We start from the raw sequence: 20,357 nt of genomic DNA, 5'->3' as shown, positions 1-20,357 counted from the left end.
GTCCAAATGACCGAGTGAAGTTATGCGATAACGCGACGTGTGGCGTTTATGAATGAGACCGGAATTCTTTTGAAATTAAATGGAAATTCCTAGCAACAGATCTAGACCGTTTAAGCCCAGTACATACGATTTTTACAGATATCTTTATCTAATCCCCATGGTAAAAGGATTTTATTTTTAATTTTAAATCTAACAATGTTTCATCGAAATATTTAGATTTCCAGATTATTTTTCTCCATTTATTTTTATTTTTATGTGAAGGAGTATTTCAAATTAATATTTTTCTGATATTTTAATATCTTGTTAAATTGATGTGCATTTTATCGAACTGCAAGCATAAACCAAAACTGCCTTCGAAATATACATGTATATTTGTACCTATTGATCTTGGTTAAGAATATCCTTCCGTGAGTCAACAAAATAGATCACGAAGAATCACCTGTTTTATGAAGTAATTGTCACAAAAACTCTTACAGTTGGAAATAGCAAAACAGGCTCCACGATTTGCTTAATTTAAATCTCCATCATATAATGATGCTTTCAATATCATATGATTATGAGTGCAAATCAATAGTGGTAGAGAGTCAGTCCCAGCATTTTTACAATTTTGAATTCCTTTAAGGATGCTACCATCGCAATATGAGTACTATCCCATACTTAATTTCAGAGAAAAAAAGTAGTTTATATGGAAATAAACAAATTGACCCCTTTTGGCCCCGCCCCTCAGGCCCAAGGGGATAAGCCACACCCTTTTTATAATTTTGTATCCTCGCCCCATACAGATACTACCTTTGCAATATGAGTTGTTATATATCGTGCTTAGTTTTAGAGAAGAAGTCTTTTATAAGGAAATTAGAGTTTTTTTCAATGTTAAGCCACTTTCATGATATAATACTTACTATAACTTTATAATTCAAATTCACTACATACACCAATTTTTATAGCCCTGAAAACATTATATTTGAGAATCCCGTCTCCCTACCGTACCTTATTTCGTACTCGACGAGAGTATATAGAATGATGTCCCTTCCTAAACACCTCTATGTAGCCACGAGGCCAAATGACTGAGGATGAAAGGGAGGGAGGACAGAAGAGTGGAACCCCATAAAGTCATTGTTAGTTTTACATCATGTAAATTGGTTTTACATTGAAAAACCTCAATTTCTTTACAGTAATACGCTACTATAACTTTAGTATGCGAATTTGTCTTTCTTACCGTAATGGCGAGTCCGAAGCCAGGCAGCCCAGTCAAATGGTAAATGTAGGGGACAGGCCCCAGGCAGAGAATATAAAACAGGGTTGAATGAACAAAGGTAAAAACGGATATACCTCTCCGTGGAAAGAGGTGCACCATTGTGAAACCTGCTCGCATGAGGTTAAAAGACCATAAATGCATTTAATGTATACTGAGGAGGAACAGTCACAGACAGAAAACAGTCCATCAGAGTGGAAGGACGGAGACCGGAGGTGAAAGTAGACTGACCACGCCAAACGGCAGAAGACATTGATGTCCTGGTACAAGGACATATTGCGGAGAGCCAAAGAAGTCGTAAGGGCTCTAACCTCATGAGCCCTCACCTTGCATTCCGCATGAGATTGATCATTAGACGGCTCATAAGCAATCTTGATCACCTGACATATCAATGTGGAGATGGACTGGAAGGCGATATCCTGCTGACCCTGTTTTAAGGTCCCGACAGGAACAAAGCATCTGATAATTCTCCCCAGACTCAATAGAGACTGACAGGAAAGGGATTCTAATGGAATGGGGCGAAAAACCTGGTTCCCAATTCTTTGCCCAAATTTCAGGATCAGTGAGAAGGGTAACGGCAGAGCTAGCTCTTGCCCATGAAATACGCGAAGAGCGAAAAGACAATGCATAAATATCACTTCTCATGTGGCCTGAGGCAACAGCAAGCAGAAAGACAGTCTTAAAAGTTAAAAACTTTATGAAGTCCGATCCTAAAGGCCCATTAGAAGCCGAAGCCCCCATTTATGACTCTAAAACGAGTTCTAGGTTCTACTGTGGAGCTAACTACTGTACGTTAGGCCTGTCCAGATTGAACCCCCGAATAAAGAAAAACAAAGAAATGAAGATCCTACCTCTGGTTTACCACGGAAAGAAAGTACACTGGCAATAGCTGTGTGATAGCCTGCAATAGTACATGATTGTGCTCCCTAAACAAGACAGAGAAGGAAACTCGCAATCAGCTGGGAAGAGGCCATGACCGGATCAATCTTCCTGACGCCAATCAAAGAAGATTTTCCAGCGTGACTGGAAGGCGGCAGAGGAGAAAGACCTAATTGATCGGGCGATGCGAGCTGACATATCCGAAGAAAAGCCTGTCTGAGCTAGGACTCCTGAAATCACGTCCAAGCGTGAAGGTAACGTCTGGGGCCGATGCTAACGAAAGACATTTGTTTTTGGTGAGGGAACCAGAGGACGAGCCACCAGAAAAACGACAAGAGCTCCGAAAACCAGGGTTGACGCGGCAACAGTGGCGCTATCGGAAAGAAGGAGCAATAATGCCCCGGAAACTTCTGTAAAAACCTGCGTCCATGGCCCAAGCCATTTGGTTTGCCACGGAGAGACAAAGGTTGACAACTGATTATTGAGAAAAGAGGCAAAAAGGTCGAGGGATATAGATGCCGTTCTGTCATAACCAGCTGGCGCCGCCTGGAGATTATCCGCCAGAACATTTGCGCTTCCTGGAAGATGCTTGACTAAAATTGTTAACTGCATTTCCTTATAGATAGGAATAATACGGAAATACTGATAGCGAGGGCACAAAGGACGTGAGCTGGTGTCCCTTTCTCTCCAGATAAGTGACCACTGTAGAGTTGTCCGTAGCCATTCAAACTGCATTGGAATGCAGAATCTTCTAAAATGTCTGCAGAGAAAACAGAAGAGCCACCATCTTCTGCATGTTCCCCAGACCACTCCATCGACTGGCAATGGGTGTCGAGGTAAGCCCCTAACACTTCCATGAACGCATCCGTGAACGTGTTAACGGTGGGAGCTGGCATGGACGACAACGAAACCCCCTGAAATACATTTGTAATTGCCTTTCAGAGTACACCACCGAGCAAACCCCATGAGTTGAGATAACACAGAATATTTAGATACCAACGAGGGGCCAGCCGTTGAAGGTCAGAGGAATATCTCTGGCCTTCTCGAATTTCTTCAAAGTTGGAATGACAATACCATGAACCGCGTGGAAACGGTTTCATAAGAAGACAATGTTTTAAGAAGGGGAACCTCATACTCTTTAAGGAACTAAGCCAACTCTAAGCAAAAGTTTCATGACCAGACGGGTGTTCCGATCCAAAGATTCCCGAACTAGATGGATCATTAGGAATTCGTCGACATAGTTGTGAACATGTCTTCCCTAGAGTGCAGAAATCACACTACAACCAGCAGCAGTTGATGGGACACCAAGCTCCAAACCTCTTGCGGATCAGAATTATTCTGGAATAGAAGCCGAGTGTGTAGTCCATAATAGGCACCTCCTCGACCGCGCCCTTTAAAAGCATGGTCCTTAGTTCCTCCCGGATGGAAACTGCCATCTCCGGATCCCCCGAAGGAGGGAAAAAATACATACTTTGACACAAAGTGCGGATGCCGCAAGTATGGAATGCCAAACCGCTCCTTCACTACAGAAAAGGCTCAAGGGTCCTGGGTGATATCCTTCCATTGACTCTAGAAAGAAGGTGGACTGACGATCTCCTACAGGAAGATGAAAACGAGGAATATCGAGACCTTAACAGATGGAGAATTGTTGCCTAACCCAAACCCTACTTTACGAGAGGAGGACTTGAATCTGAGACTGGCTGAATTCTCAAGAACAGACCTTTCGTATGGAACGAGCAAGGACGGAGAGACGAATCAGGAACTTTTCGTCTTGTCCCAATGATTTGTACTCTTCCTACCCTTCCCAATGTTACCATTGAAATAAGGCTTTGACTTCGGTCGTATATAACAGTGGGAGCAGAATTTCTAGCTTTCTTTTTTGGTGGTACTGACCCCTGTGAGTTAATGGCCTTCAACGTCTGAATTCTCTTCAAAAAAGGCAGGAGGGGGACCACGTCTGACATTGACGAGTAATGACACCTTCAAAGAAGCCAATCCTCTCAATGTCCTGTTCAGGGCAGAAGTTTTCAAGTTTATATATGACATTCTGGATGGAGAGACGCAACAGCCTCTCCATCGTGTGGTGCTCCTTGGAGCCGAACACTACCTGGTTCATTGACCAAGTTTCCAGAGTTCAACACTCAAGCTTAGCAGGCAAAGAGGACGGCAGTCTATCGTGTATTGCATAACCAGGGGCTTGAACCTTTGACCAAAACTGAGGTGCAACAGGGCTAACTTAAGCGTGCAAGATGAGGAAAAATTCTTCTTCATAACTCGAGTTAAGATATGAATGCCATTGACCACTTTTCCTTGTTAGATAAACACCCGTCATATTGTCCAATGAAAATGTCCATTTAAACATCTTATTACACGTGGGAATCATAATAAACGAACTCATTGGTCAGTAAAAGCACGTGAACTGAATATGGAATTTGATTGCGTTGGGTTAAAAGGAACTCGGGTCTAATTCCTAGATTCGTATGATCTTAAACGGGCATGGTTTTTCGACTCGGTTTCTACGCTATATTGAGTTTTTCTGTGATTATATGTTCCTAAAGGTTCCGAAGACGATTACTGTTAAATACTAGAACACTGACACGTCAAAATAGGCCCCGCTCAAGGTGCTTTGCGATTAGGAAAAGTAATATCTTGACAATGAAATGTACAATTGAAGCTCTGATTTCGAAATGATTGATGACAGTATATATTACAAGATATCTTAGAGGATTCTTGGCGCGTACCAAAGAATGATGTATGTCTGACGAAAGAGGAATATTTTCTCTGCTTTTTAAACAATAAATATTAAAATCCAAGATGACTGCCTCTTGGCCATCTTGTTGATTTTGTTTGATTGAGTTGTATGGCCCATTTGGGGCTATCTTGTTGATAGATCGGTTCAAAAATGCCATATACGCAACTAGGAACCTAGGGGAAACCAACCTCTGAAATTTCAGACAGATCCCTTTGGTGCTTAATAGAGATAAATATCTTCAACTACCAAAATCAAAATTGTTTCTCTGTCGGCCATCATATTGACCGATTGGCCCAAAAATGTAATATGCAGAACAAGGGCACTAAGGTAACCTACATCTGCAATTTAAGACTTCTTGGTAACAAAAAAAAGAACTAAAAAAGGACAAGCAGACGGACGGACGGACAGATAGACCGACGACGACCTGATTACTATAAGGCACCCGTATTGCGATACGGGGCACTATTAAGCATCAGGATATTCATTAAAGTCTTAAAAGGCAATGTATAGGCCAACATCGGCTTAAACAGAACTAGGAACTGGTTCCTAGATCCGCATAATATTAAACAGAACAGAACAGGTCTCGTTGTCGACTTTGTGTAAAGAAATCTACACTGAAATGATTTTTATTTTGATTACATGGTCCTGAAATTTCAAAGACAATTCCTGTAAAAATATATCTAAAAAAGTCACATCTATGCAAGCGTCGGCTCTAAACTGACCTCGAGTCTGGTTCCTAGTTCCAATCAAATAAACGGAACTCGAATATGGTTCCTAGTTCTGTTTGAGCTTAAACAGAACCCGGGTCTGGGTCCTATTTCCGTTTAAGTTAAACGGAACACGGGTCTGGTTCCTAGTTCCGTAAAAGCCTAGTTAAACGGAACTCGGGTCTGGTTCCTAGTTCCGTTTAAGTTAAACGGAACTGGAGTCTAGGTGTCAGATCCGTTTAAGGAAACTTCTGTTAAGGAAATTAATTCTGTGCTGTATTATTCATGGAAGCTCTAAGTTCGATTCCTGTATATAATAGGTAATTGAACATTCAATTAGAGGTAGAAATCCTAATAAACGGAACTCGGCTCGTTGGCCAGTACTTTTGTTAAACGGAACTCGGGTCTGGTTCCTAGTTCCGTATAAGCTTAAACGGAACTCGGGTCTGGTTCCTGGTTCCGTTTAAGTTAAACGGAACTGAAGTCTAGGTGTCAGATCCGTTTAAGAAAATCTGTGTTATAGAGATTAATTCTGTGTCGTATCGCTGCTGAAAGCTCAGAGTTCGATTCCGATATATAACATGTAATTGAACATTCAATTAGAGGTAGAAATCCTAATAAACGGAACTCGGCTCGTTGGCCAGTACTTTTGTTAAACGGAACTCGGGTCTGGTTCCTAGTTCCGTATAAGCTTAAACGGAACTCGGGTCTGGTTCCTGGTTCCGTTTAAGTTAAACGGAACTGAGGTCTAGGTGTCAGATCCGTTTAAGAAAATCTGTGTTATAGAGATTAATTCTGTGTCGTATCGCTGCTGAAAGCTCAGAGTTCGATTCCGATATATAATATGTAATTGAACATGCAGTTAGAGGTAGGAATCCTAATAAACGGAACTCGGCTCGTTGACCAGTACTTTTGTTAAACGGAACTAGGGTCTGGTTCCTAGTTCCGTTTAAGTTAAACGGAACTCGGGTCTGGTTCCTGGTTCCGTTTAAGTTAAACGGAACTGAGGTCTAGGTGTCAGATCCGTTTAAGAAAATCTGTGTTATAGAGATTAATTCTGTGTTGTATCGCTGCTGAAAGCTCAGAGTTCGATTCCGATATATAATATGTAATTGAACATTCGATTAGAGGTAGAAATCCTAATAAACGGAACTCGGCTCGTTGACCAGTACTTTTGTTAAACGGAACTCGGGTCTGGTTCCTGGTTCCGTTTAAGTTAAACGGAACTAGGGTCTGGTTCCTGGTTCCGTTTAAGTTAAACGGAACTGAGGTCTAGGTATCAGATCCGTTTAAGAATATCTGTGTTATAGAGATTAAGTCTGTGTTGTATCGCTGCTGAAAGCTCAGAGTTCGATTCCGATATATAATATGTAATTGAACATGCAGTTAGAGGTAGGAATCCTAATAAACGGAACTCGGCTCGTTGACCAGTACTTTTGTTAAACGGAACTCGGGTCTGGTTCCTAGTTCCGTTTAAGTTAAACGGAACTCGGGTCTGGTTCCTGGTTCCGTTTAAGTTAAACGGAACTGAGGTCTAGGTATCAGATCCGTTTAAGGACATCTGTGTTATAGAGATTAATTCTGTGTCGTATCGCTGCTGAAAGCTCAGAGTTCGATTCCGATATATAATATGTAATTGAACATTCGATTAGAGGTAGAAATCCTAATAAACGGAACTCGGCTCGTTGACCAGTACTTTTGTTAAACGGAACTCGGGTCTGGTTGCTGGTTCCGTTTAAGTTTAACGGAACTCGGGTCTGGTTCCTAGTTCCGTTTAAGTTAAACGGAACTCGGGTCTGGTTCCTAGTTCCGTTTAAGTTAAACGGAACTCGGGTCTGGTTCCTAGTTCCGTTTATTAAACGGAACTAGGAACTAGGAACTCGCAACCAACTTCAGCCCTCCGCTGTTGTCACGGAAAGTAAACAAAGCAGGTTCAAGAAAGCGTCAAAAGTACAGGGAAACTGCTCAAAAGTGCCATACACCAGAAGATATCGATCAAGTTGAAGCACTAATAGTACACTGCATTATGGCCATATCATAGAACCGGGAGACTGTCCTAGCAAACTGGACATTTAGTCTGTATTTTTGTAAGCACAATATCTTATAGAGATCAGGTGTTTTTTATTGTTAACATTTACGATGTCTAAGGACATGTCATTTTTCCGATAGATTATCTTAAGCGTCTGCCTGTTTTTCGCTCTTCTTGAGAAATCTCATTCAATGAGAACATATTCATATATGGCACCAAGGCACCTGTTTCGAAAAACTGATTTATAAGGATGATGTTGTGTTAGTTTTGTGGATATGTCTGGCTTTTTTAAAAGAAAAAAAAACAACTCGACCTTTCAAATAGTAGTTACAGTGTCTGTGAAGATCCACAAGAAATATTGTTTTCCCTCGATAAAGCTAGGCAGGGTAGATTTTTCTAATGGTGAACTTTTTCCTCTGTCTTCTTTATAATTTCAAATTTTGGTTCTTTAGTTGGTGTCTGTGACGGACTAGATTTTCTTCGAAAGTGAATTGCAATTCCATATAAGACTTAATGAACACTGTAAAAAATGGAAACTTTATTTTTAATTGTCAAAATATTAATTATTGTATATAATTTCAGCCATGACACCGAGAAAAACGGCTCAAACCTTGTATTATATTGTGTTTTGATATGGATAGAGAGGATAGTAGCCTAGACACATTTTTTTAAAATTTGGTCAAAACAACGTTATTTTTGATATTTTAGCAACTTTTGAACACTAGCATTGAAGATTTGTTCTTATTTTCTAATGCCTAATTTTTGTATTGGACAATATTTTCTGGTGTTGATGAATATGTTCTGTATTTCTTGTAATATTCGCACAGAAAAAAATGAGCTGTTGAGAAGTGGGGCATTACATGACCAAAACACCGTTTTACAAAGCATAAAACATTTCATAGTGCCAATATCTTAAAAATGATGACGTCAATGGTTTTCAGCATAATCTTTTTTTTTTATATTATCCATACAACAAAACGTTTGATTGCATGTCTTCATATACCAAAATACCTCTTTTTATAGTTCATATATGGGTATGGTCTACTGAGCATGTTGTGTCAAGTTTTTTACGAAAAGCTGATGGAGTCCCAAAAGATCCTGCATAAGGCACTAGACTGTTGTAAATAGACACACGAATAAGTTTTACTCGTCTCCTAAAAAAAATTGACTTATGAATTTTTCAATAGCTTTTGGTATAATTCGCCATATTGGCAACAAAACATGATTTTATACAACGATAAAAAAAAAGAATAATTACATTATACTGTACATATTATAATTTACTTGTCAATGAATATATATTTAAAGTAGACTACAATTTTTGTGATATATCTCCATAACATAAACTGTATCGAAGTTAATCTTTATAATATAATCTTACCAGTAATACAACTTTATTGACGGACTCTTTTCTCTTAGAAAGTTTTACTCCGCCGGTGTAACGTTGAAAATGGACCTCCGTTGAAAATTGACCTCGGGTCATTTTTCAACGTTGAAAACGGACCCCGAATGCCGTTGAAAATTGAACATGTCGTTGAAAATTGACAGTGTCTAGGGTCAATTCTCAACGGCAGGTCTGTTGAAAAATGACCGTTGAAAAATGACCTTGGCAAACTATCAACGGATGGTCTTTTGAAAAGTTTTTACTATGTGGAGTGTTACAAAACTATAATTATATGATATTATTAATTTGTTTCTTAATGATTTTTTATGATTATATTTTCGACGATTTTACGTTTGTCAGGTATTCAGTAATTGTTAATATCAATTTATTCCCTGCAATACAAGAATACATGTATTATTTATAGATCTGCGTAAGGATCAGTTATGTTGTGTTCTGCGTATGGTTGTGTTAACGTTGTGGTGTTGTTTTGTGGTTGTGTGTTTGTGTTGTTGTGTGATGTTGTGTTGTTATGCTGTGTGTTGTTGTGTGTTGTGTTGTGATGTGTGGTTGTGTAATGTTATTGTGTTGTATGTTATTGGTGTGTTGTGTGTTGTTGTATATTGTGTGGCTGTGTTTGTGTTGTGTTGTGTTGTTGTTCCGTGTTTGTGTAATGTGTTGTTGTGTGATGTTTTGTTGTGTAATTTTGTGTGGTTATGTTGTGTGATGTTGTGTTGTTATATGTGGTTGTGTAATGTTATTGTGTTGTGTGTCATTGGTATGTAGTTGTGTTGTTGTATGTTGTGTGTTGTGTTGTTGTTACGTGTTTGTGTAATGTGTTGTTGTGTGATGTGTTGCTGCGCTATGTTGTGTTGTTGTCGGGTGTTGTGTTGTTGTGTATTGTTGTGTTGTTTTTGTTAGTTGGTGTTGTATGGTTGTGTTTTGTGATGTGTGATGTGTTGTGTGATTTTGTTGTTGTGTGATTTTGTGTTATGTTGTGTTGTGTGATGTTGTCGTGTGTTGTATTGTTTTTGGATGATGTTGTATTGTTGTGTATTATTGTGTTGTGTTGTTTTTGGATGATGTTGTATTGTTGTTGCGTGGTTGTGTGTTGTGGTGTGGTTTTGTTGTTGTGTTGTGTGATGTTTTGTTGTGATGTTTTGTCGTGTTGTTGTGTAATGTTGTCTGTGTTGTGTGGTTGTGTTGTGTGATGTTGTGTTTAGTGTAATGCGTTGTTGTGTTGTGTGATGTTATGGTATGTGATGTTGTGTTGTGTGAAGTGTTGTTGTGTTGTGTAGTGTTGTTGTGTTGTTAGTGTTTTGACGTGCAGTGTGATGCTGTGTGGTTTCGTGTTGTTGTTGTGTCATGTTGTGTTGTTGTGTAAAAACGAGTTCTTATGGGGTCACTTTTCAACGGGGTCTATTTTCAACGGGTCGGTGTAAAAAGTGCGCTGAAAGTTCAGTTTTCAACGGTTTTCGGGGTCATTTTTCAACGTTGAAAAATGACCCGAGGCCAGTTTTCAACGGGTGTCCATTTTCAACGTTACACCGGATCAACCAATCAAATGCGACGTTATAAATGACAAAGCCATTTTTACGTATACGTAGCGGGCTGATAACATTCTAACCCAATAAAATGCTTGGTACAAATAAGATAAAATTATTATAATACATGTACATATATGATGTGTTTATGTACTTTTAATCAAGGTGAAAGACTGGTCCCCTGATCGTCAAAAACCTCGCCAATTAATTAAAACTAATTCAAATATTCCGTACGTATACAGTCAGCAGTCTGTTCGGTAGATGGTCTTAAATGTTGCTACTCATTTAATATAAACCGTCGCAAGGTACCGGCGTTAAAGAAAACGTTGGTGGATACGTATATAAATGTACCCCTATCACCACCTCTACTGCATTGCATATCATGATCATCGCATCATCGTCATATATATCATCATCATCATTAACCTCATGTTATCATTGGAATCATTGTTATTGTTGTGGTGGTATAGAGATGTAAGCTCCATTCATACCCACCGAGGTTCTCCATTACCCCCATATCACCACCTCTGCCAAATCATCATCATCACCTCCTCTTCGTCCGACACATAGTCACTATTCAATGTTATTGGTAAATTCCTTACTTTGTTGGTTTAATTTATTAATTAGCATACTACAAGGACGTATATGAGACACCCATGGTCATATAAGGACGGCCTCCAATGTATGCAGCCAGTGTGAAACCTCGAGGATATGAGAATTAGTTACAGTTTATATAATTATGGACTCACAAGACTTCCCATTCACCATTTTTTGGACATTTTAGGGGTCTAGATGAAAAAAAAAAACAGTAAAAATACTATTCTACATTGTACTACATACATGTACGTAAAGAATGGAAAGCTCCCCGACACAAATCTTCTACCCCACCTAGCTTTAGCGGCTAAAAATCACATCTCTAAGATGTCTTTATAAAAACGGTTACTACCGTCGGAAAGAGTGATTCCTTTCCTTTCAAAATCATCCTACAAATCTATACAAAGTGCCATCACTAAGACGATAACATTCTGTTTTAATAAAAATAACACGCAAATATCATGTGGGTTATTAAATAAATTTTGCCTGCAAACTTTTGTAAGAATCCGCTAAGCGTATTCAACAGTTTGCAACCAAAATTACTTTCATACCCCGATGAAACAAGGGCCCAATGGGCCCGAATCGCTCACCTGCATTCTGGTAATCATGTGTGATTCGTACTTAACAAAAAGAGTAAATAAGAATTTATATAATCCTAAGCACATTAGAGGCCCCTTTGCCTCTTGGTTATTAAAAAGAGGTCGTTTAAAGATTTTAGCCTATTTGACCCCTGTGACCTTGAATGAAGGTCAAGGTCATTCTTTTGAACAAACTTGGTAGCCCTTTATCCCAGCATGTCACAGGCCCAATATCAGATCTCTAGGCCTTTTGGTTATTAAGAAGAAGTCTTTTAACAATTTTAGCCTATTTGATTCCTGTGAACTTGAATGAAGGTCAAGGTCATTGATTTGAACAAGCTTTTTAGCCCTTCATTCCATCATGTTACAGGCCTAATATCAGGTTCCTAGGCCTCTTGGTTATGAAGCAGAAGTCTTAACAAGATATTTCAGCCTTTTTGATCCCTGTGACTTTAAATGAAGATCAAGGTCATTCATTTGAACAAACTTTGTAGCCCTACATCCAAGCATGTCACAGGCCCAATTTCAGGTCTCTATGCCTCTTGGTTATATAGAAGACGTTTCTTGTAGATTTTCACCTATTTGACCCCTGTGACCTTGAATGAAGGTCAAGTCATTCATTTGAACAAACTTGGTAGCCCTTAATCCAAGCATGTCACAGACCCAATATCAGGTCCCTAGGCTGTTTGGTTATTAAGAAGAAGTCATTTAAAGATTTTAACCTTTTTGACCCCTGTGACCTTGAATGAAGGTCAATGTCATTCATTTGAACAAACGTAGTAGCCATTCATCCCAACATATCACAGGCCCAATATCAGGTCTCTAGGCCTTTTGGTTAATAAGAAGTCTTTTAACAATTTTAGCCTATTTGATTCCTGTGAACTTGAATGAAAGTCAAGGTCATTGATTTGAACAAGCTTTTTAGCCCTTCATTCCATCATGTTACAGGCCTAATATCAGGTTCCTAGGCCTCTTGGTTATGAAGCAGAAGTCTTAACAAGATATTTCAGCCTTTTTGACCCCTGTGACCTTGAATGAAGGTCAAGGTCATTCATTTGAACAAACTTGGTAGCCCTTCATCCCAGCATGTCACAGGCCCAATTTCAGGTCTCTAGGCCTCTTGGTTATATAGAAGACGTCTGTTGTAGATTTTCACCTATTTGACCCCTGTGACCTTGAATGAAGGTCAAGGTCATTCATTTGAACAAACTTGGTAGCCCTTCATCCAAGCATGTCACAGACCCTATATCAGGTCCCTAGGCTGTTTGGTTATTAAGAAGAAGTCATTTAAAGATTTTAGCCTTTTTGACCCCTGTGACCTTGAATGAAGGTCAAGGTCATTGATTTGAACAAGCTTTTTAGCCCTTCATTCCATCATGTTACTGGCCTAATATCAGGTTCCTAGGCCTCTTGGTTATTAAGAGGAAGTCGTTTAAAAGATTTTAGATCTTTTTGACCCCTGTGACCTTGAATGAAGGTCAAGGTCATTCATTTGAATGGGCAGGTGAGCTAAAAAACTTGACATCAATGCTGAAGAAAGAACAAAAAGAACATCAAAGATATAACATTTTGTACTGCATTTTATTATCCTGCTCATACAGACAAACAAATGAGAAAATAACGTTGAATAACATGAAAAGGATCTTTTGGAATTTAGTAGTTCTCATTTATGTCCATGCATTTGAAAGAAAGGAAACATAAATTTTGGGATGAATTTGTCACATTCACCACCATAAACAATATTCAAAACGAGACATAAAGTATTGTACAACATGAAATTTTTCTATGTTTGAAAGTTTGTTCCGTGGTTACTTAAGAACTACAAATATCAAAACAACAAAATCTGTTTAGATTAACCACAACTTTTTCTACCAAAAATATCATTTGAAATCACAAACAAAAGTACCAAGGAAGATTTCATGTTCAATACAAAAAAATGATTTAGATCTCTGATTACACACTGGTAATAACATAGATTGATTTTATTTACAGTGATATGGTAAAAGTTACATACCTTAGATATATATATATATGTATGAGAGGTGATGTCGTCAAAATTATTTGTACAGGAATTGCACAAGATTTACACATTATTTACAACATTAATATTTTTTACACAATAAATTAAAGAATCGATAAACACACTATCCTCAACATTCCAGGGGTTACTATCACTTGGAGTATCAAGAATGTAAACGCACATATGCAACGTCTTTAAAATTCACTCTTGTCAAATCAAAAAATATTTTTAAATCAACTGAATTCTGAATCAGTAACTCAACAATAACTACTACTGAACAACAAGAGGAGGTCCATTGGCCTAATGGTCATTAGAGTTTTCATACAGCATGAAACAAAGATGTGTAAATGTTATATTGGCCCCTTAAACCCATCAGGCTCTTGGTGTCAGTCAGTATAATTTGAGTATACATGCATTTTATATGGTGCCAAAAATAGCCCAGTATGACAACAGATATTCGATAGAATTACAAAGATCTGTAGTAACTTTTACATAAAGAGAATTTTTTTACCAATTTGACCTTAAAATGTATGAAGAATATTTGATTCTGTCACATCTGTGAGTTCAGAAGATTTTAGAAATTTCAGTCAGAAGACTTCTTGAAACAAATCAAATAAGTTACTTCCCTTTCCTATAAAATGTGAAGTTTCACCAGTTGTGAACATCGTACGAGTTACTCCCCTTAACTTTATACAATTTGATAAAACAGGTTAATTACTCCCCTTTGTTCCGATTTGATCCAAGAAAAATGTCAGAACTAAAGTAAAACAGACTTTGTTGATAAATACAATTTACAATTTACAAAATTCTTGTCAGTCTTTACAGGTCAACCCTGGAATCAGAAGACTGTATCGTTAAGTTGATCAGTCATGGCTCACAACAAATCATATGTTTATCGTCAATCATTAGTTCAACAAAGTTTTATTTCAATATCACAGATCTCTAATCAAAGTCCCTTAAACTGAATTCTAATTCAAGATTTCTTAAAATCATACATTTTTAGCTGCATGTTTACATCATATATCTAAGACTTATCTTTATGATTTCTCATGTGAGATACTTTAAATGTCACAATTTCAATAATACATGTTTATATTAATGTCCCAATAGATTGTTTTAAGAAATCTTGAGTCAGATTTTATTTTATGTTTTCTGCAAGTTTAGTATTTTTCCACATTTTCAGAGGTCGTAGCACTGGGAATATTTTGGGACGGAACACCTTTAAAGCTAACATCTATGTCCACACTAGATAGGGTTTGTGCTTCCAACTTCTTCAATATCTTATCTTGTCGTGCCTTTTCTTTCTCCTCCTAGAAAAGAAATGGTGGATGAGTCAAAATGGGTTTTATTCAAAGTGTCAATATTTAGATAAAGAGTTAATCTTTCAATAGTTTTTGGATTTAAAACAATAAAACAGCATGTTGATAACTTGACAAGTAAGACACATGGTTTGTGTTTTATTAGTTTAATGACCTATTTACACCCATGGTCATGTGAAGACGTTTCAGGATTGTTGGTGGAGGAAAGCCGAAGTACCCGGAGAAAAACCACCGACCACCAGTCCGTACTTGGCAACTGTTCCACATGGGATTTGAACTTGCCACCCAGAGGTGGAGGGATTGCGTTAATATACTGAGACATCATAACCACTTGGTCATATTTTGACATGTAACAAAGCTATAGTAACAAATATTGATGTAGAAGCCAAAGAAAGCAACATGATATACTCAGAAAACACAACCAAAAATGTAAAATTCTGTAAACAATTTACAGTAAATGTTCTGTATTGGCAAATAAGACACAGAAAAAACACACTGAGATGAAAGGCACAGAAGACAACAGCAACAGAAAACAACAGGTAGAAAAGAAAGACAGAAAATCACTTTAATGAGACACTGCTGAAAGCAATAGAATGATGGGAAAAAAAGTCTCACACTGCAGTACACTAACATGTAAGATGGAGAAAACATATATGTTGAGGGGAAATAATAGCTGTTTCAGAATGTTTTTTAAAATGATAAAAATTCAATTTTAACCTTCTCCAAAATTACCGTATTTCATCCTTAAAATGTCCAAACTGGTTTTTTTTAAACAACACCTATCAAGCCTACATTAAAGGCAGAAATTAATGATAGTTGTTACAAATAACAGCATTTCACAACTTCATGTAAAATCGTAACCAATGGAGACATCAAGGTGCTTCCATAGCAACCCAACTGGTTGCCATAAAATTGGAAGAAAATAAATTAACTTGCACTGAAAATGTTTACCTCTTCCTTTAATCTGTAAAATTCATCTATTGCATACTGGTATTTAGGTGTTGTGATTCCGAAAAACCAAGCCAATTTTTCACCACAGAAATCTGCTCCTAGAAAATAGAAATAGTTAAATCTAATGAAATATATTATCCACGATAGCTTTCTATGTGTAACAAGAAACTAAAGCATGCTAAATGTATATTAAACTATATGTATATACAGTAAAACACATTTATATCGAACCTCTGGAGACCACCAAAAATCACTTTGTTATCAGCCTAGTTTGTTATAGTCATATCACAGGTCTTGATTAGGAATATTGAGGGGGAATGAAAATTGTTATACGAATCAAAATTTTGTTGTTAGCATGTTTGTTATAAAGATGTAATACTGTATATGCATAGATTAATTACTGTCTTATGAAGACTGTATGTAAGGCACCGAGAGATTTAAGACTATTTTGTAATCAGTGTAACATTTTATACCCTTACATGTGACATTTTAAGAAAACATTTGAATATTGTGTTGACGATGACTTAAGATTTAAATTGGCAAGCTAAGTACAGTAGTGTCAGATGAAACAGGTTCCTTTGAAATGTACGTTGGCCTGACAGAATTACCTTTTAAGGTTTTTGATGCCGCTAGCACTGTGTAATACCAAACCCATGGAACCCATGTTAAAGATTTCTGAAAATGAAAGTAAGTAAAAGTCAGTATAATCAGTGCTATAATTCACAAAATACAGTTGTATATGCAATAATTATATGATTACGACAGTCAAATGTAGCTGTACTCTAATGTCTTAGTTGTAGTTTTAAAGTTTAATTTGAATGATAAACTAAAAGATTTAGACTTGAGTCACTTGATTTTCACTTGTTGCACATACATCGTCGAGTCAAGGTTTAACAGCTAGGTAGTTACATGAACTCAAAATATTCTTAAGAATAATATCATCTTTTCTTAAGGGTATCTGAAATGTCCTTTAATGGGCATGTATAGCTGTTGACACAAACCCATCAAAATATGGCAAGCCAAGTTACTTTTTATTCTATAAATTATAATTTTCCATATCAGAAATTCTACTTCTGATATGGGAAATTCTATTTCCGATATCAGAATCAGAATTTCCGATGTTAGAAATTAAAAGTAATTTCCTATATCAGAAGTAGAATTTTTCGATATGGGAAATTCAATTTCATATGTCGGCAACAGAATTTCTGATATCGGGAAATGGAATTCCACAAATCGGAATTAGAATTTCCAACATGTGAAATTTGAAATAAAAAGTAACTTGGCTTGCCATATCAAAATAATATTACACTGTTAACTGTTATATATAGGCACCAGTCATCCTTTCTCTATGAGTTATACATGGAGTTGTATATATCCATTCCTATCTGATAGAGTTACATTCCCTTGTTTCACTCCAGCAGCTCTGATGCCAAATTGCAATATGGCAGGTTACACACGGAAGAAAAATTTGGCAATCTTCTGAAAATTATCGCATTTAATTTCCAAAGATTGTTGGAAATTTCTCCAAGGTGATACGATTGCACTGACAGAATGAAACATCGCTATGAAAGGTCAAAGAATTGATGTACAAATAAAACGCTAAAATAATTCCATATAATTTCTACATTATCATATTATTTCTTTTTCCTGAAGGTGGATGTGAAAGTCATTGGAACCTTTCATTGAGATATGATATTGAGTCATACTCCATGGTTCTTGTTCAAATTCACAAATTCTTTGAAATCAAATATCTATATAATTATGTAATAAATTATTAAATCAAAATATGACTTTGATATAAATTGTTAAAATAGAAATATACAGGGTCTACAGGTGGCTGCGATGTCTTCTTTTCCACCTCTTCTTCATCTGTAGAGTATTCCTCTAAGATACCATCGCTGAAGTGTAGGATTCTCCGCGGCTGTTTCTTCTTTACTGGTGGTGCCTCCGCATCAAGTGACACATTCGTAAACTCTGTACTTTCAGTCACCTAAATGAAGAAATAGTCCAAACTAGAAATAACAACAATCGTGACATTACCAGTATCCATTTTGTTAATTTCACTATGAATAAGGGCAAAAATTGATAACTAAATGAAAGTTCTTTACAAAATATATTCAATATGTTTCGATAAAATAGACTAGAAATCCCATTTGATGTTTTGAAAGTATTCCTACCAGGCATAACATAACCATAATCCATAATCATTTCTGTTTACATGAATCATACATTTGGAGATTTTTTATAAGATATTTCATTGCTGAATGTTATAACAACAATGTATGTAATACTTGGCTGTCTTTCATATCAATCAAAAGGAAAGCAATGTTGGTATTAAAAAGCATAAATTGCACAAAGTACATGTATATAAAACATAGTGGTTTTAGGGACATCCATACAGATAAAATAACCAGGAAAACTAATCACCTGCTTTCTAAAATCATTTACCTTCGTGTTGTTTTACGTTCCTACCGACCCTCTTTTTTTGCAAGTTAATGGAAACACAGTTTTTTTTATTAGGCCTAAAAATATACAAAACAACAATCTAAATGGACAACTATAACCCATTCCCTTGTTTTACATTCCCCCCATATACACTCTTTCAAAAGGGTTGTTGTTGTTGCAAATTTTCTGAAAAGAAATTACTTTATAACTATTTGTTTACGTCCAGCACTTTTTCATTTACATGTACTTCATTAACCCCTGCTCTGGCTCTGGCACTGCTTCCAAAAGGGGTTTCTCTGGTTAAAAAAATGCTATGGTAAACGTTAAATTTGTTAAAATAGTGTTAAAATAACTTAGATTTATGTATTTGTAAACTCAAACGGACGGTTTCCATATAAATAAAACTGTCGAGAAAATAGAAATTATGTGTGCCTGGTGGGGTTTGAGCGAGCTCTTGACACTTCGAAAGGCCGCCATTTTGGAATTAAGCGCGCCTACTGTCATTGACCCCATCTCGAAAAATATACATTTTCGTATGTTTCCCGGGATTGTCAAATGTATTATTATATACTAAAAAATACAGAAATGGTTAAATATTACAACTAGAACAGTAAGGGCATTTGACTCGGCTGAATTCAAGGAAGTAACAGTATTTCAATTTTTCAATAAATCGCCGTATCTTACCCCTCTGCCATTTCTAACATATAAAGTGAGGTTAAACCACAAGGATTCCGAATGAACAGATTGGTGTCACTTTTGCGTTTGTAAAGAACAGTTAGGACACATAAATCTTCCGGATAGTAAACCCATTATTTAGGGTACGTGTTTTCAAGCGTTTCGGAGATACCAAGACGAGTTACCTGCCCTTTGGTTGAGCATCGCTACTGAAGGTGGATGTGAAAGTCATTGGAACCTTTCATTGAGATATGATATTGAGTCATACTCCACGGTTCTTGTTCAAATTCACAAATTCTTTGAAATCAAATATCTATATAATTTTGTAATAAATTATTGAATCAAAATATGACTTTGATATAAATTGTTAAAACAGAAATATACAGGGTCTACAGGTGGCTGCGATGTCTTCTTTTCCTCCTCTTCTTCATCTGTAGAGTATTCCTCTAAGATACCATCGCTGAAGTGTAGGATTCTCCGCGGCTGTTTCTTCTTTACTGGTGGTGCCTCCGCATCAAGTGACACATTCGTAAACTCTGTACTTTCAGTCACCTAAATGAAGAAATAGTCCAAACTAGAAATAACAACAATCGTGACATTACCAGTATCCATTTTGTTAATTTCACTATGAAAGGGCAAAAATTGATAACTAAATGAAAGTTCTTTACAAAATATATTCAATATGTTTCGATAAAATAGACTAGAAATCCCATTTGATGTTTTGAAAGTAAGGAAATTACGAAAAATATGTACCGAAGCTTCTGCACCAAGTTCTGTCATTTTGCAGGCTGTACTTATTCAACGTCAATGAGATCTTGAACGAACGCACTACCAGCCTTGCACCACGGAAAACACTTATGTGATCCAGCTTTGTTGCGCGATCTAAACCTTGAAATGGACCCTGATCCGGATACTTCACTACTCAGTAAATTATTATTATTATCATTTTTTTGTAAAATGAATTTCAATTAACATCGATTCAATATACAAAAGACACAAAAACCATTATGTGAAATATACATATATGTAGATCTGGACAATCAAAATAAACTAGGCCTATAGCTACGTATACATCCGTAGCTGCTACCAGATCTAAAGGGAGTTGTCGTTCTTAGCATGCCTCGGGCATGATTCTGAAAACATGTATGACATTAAAAATACTATTTTCGGAGTTTTGTATGGAGCTGAAATCTAATGTAAATAAAATTACTGGTAAGTATCTCATATTATA

The 20,357-nt window shown here is 36.9% G+C and overlaps 1 protein-coding gene across 1 annotated transcript; it reads right to left on the bottom strand.

Annotated features, from left to right (window-relative positions):
* Positions 1 to 13,278: 13,278 nt before the first annotated feature.
* On the bottom strand, positions 13,279 to 20,018 carry LOC138317257 (protein FAM177A1-like). Its single transcript, XM_069258807.1, has 5 exons — positions 19,880 to 20,018; positions 19,511 to 19,678; positions 16,615 to 16,681; positions 16,007 to 16,104; positions 13,279 to 15,046 (listed from the first exon to the last, which is right to left on the bottom strand). The coding sequence occupies exons 1-5, from the start codon at positions 19,904 to 19,906 to the stop codon at positions 14,897 to 14,899; spliced, it is 510 nt and encodes a 169-aa protein (XP_069114908.1). The 5' UTR covers positions 19,907 to 20,018; the 3' UTR covers positions 13,279 to 14,896.
* Positions 20,019 to 20,357: the final 339 nt, after the last annotated feature.

This window comes from Argopecten irradians, chromosome 3 (genome assembly GCF_041381155.1).
Source record: "Argopecten irradians isolate NY chromosome 3, Ai_NY, whole genome shotgun sequence".
In the NCBI taxonomy this organism is placed as follows: Eukaryota; Metazoa; Mollusca; class Bivalvia; order Pectinida; family Pectinidae; genus Argopecten; species Argopecten irradians.
This window is presented reverse-complemented; position numbering and strand designations above follow the sequence as displayed.

Bases quoted from the DNA above. Each gene is read 5' to 3' on its own strand.
- LOC138317257 (XM_069258807.1), bottom strand. From the start codon at position 19,906: ATGACAGAACTTGGTGCAGAAGCTTCG. The intron at 16,682-19,510 runs GTATATTTCTGT...TTTCATTTTCAG, and splicing joins CGCAGCCACCTGTAGACCCT to AAATCTTTAACATGGGTTCC. The intron at 16,105-16,614 runs GTAATTCTGTCA...TCTATTTTCTAG, and splicing joins GGCATCAAAAACCTTAAAAG to GAGCAGATTTCTGTGGTGAA.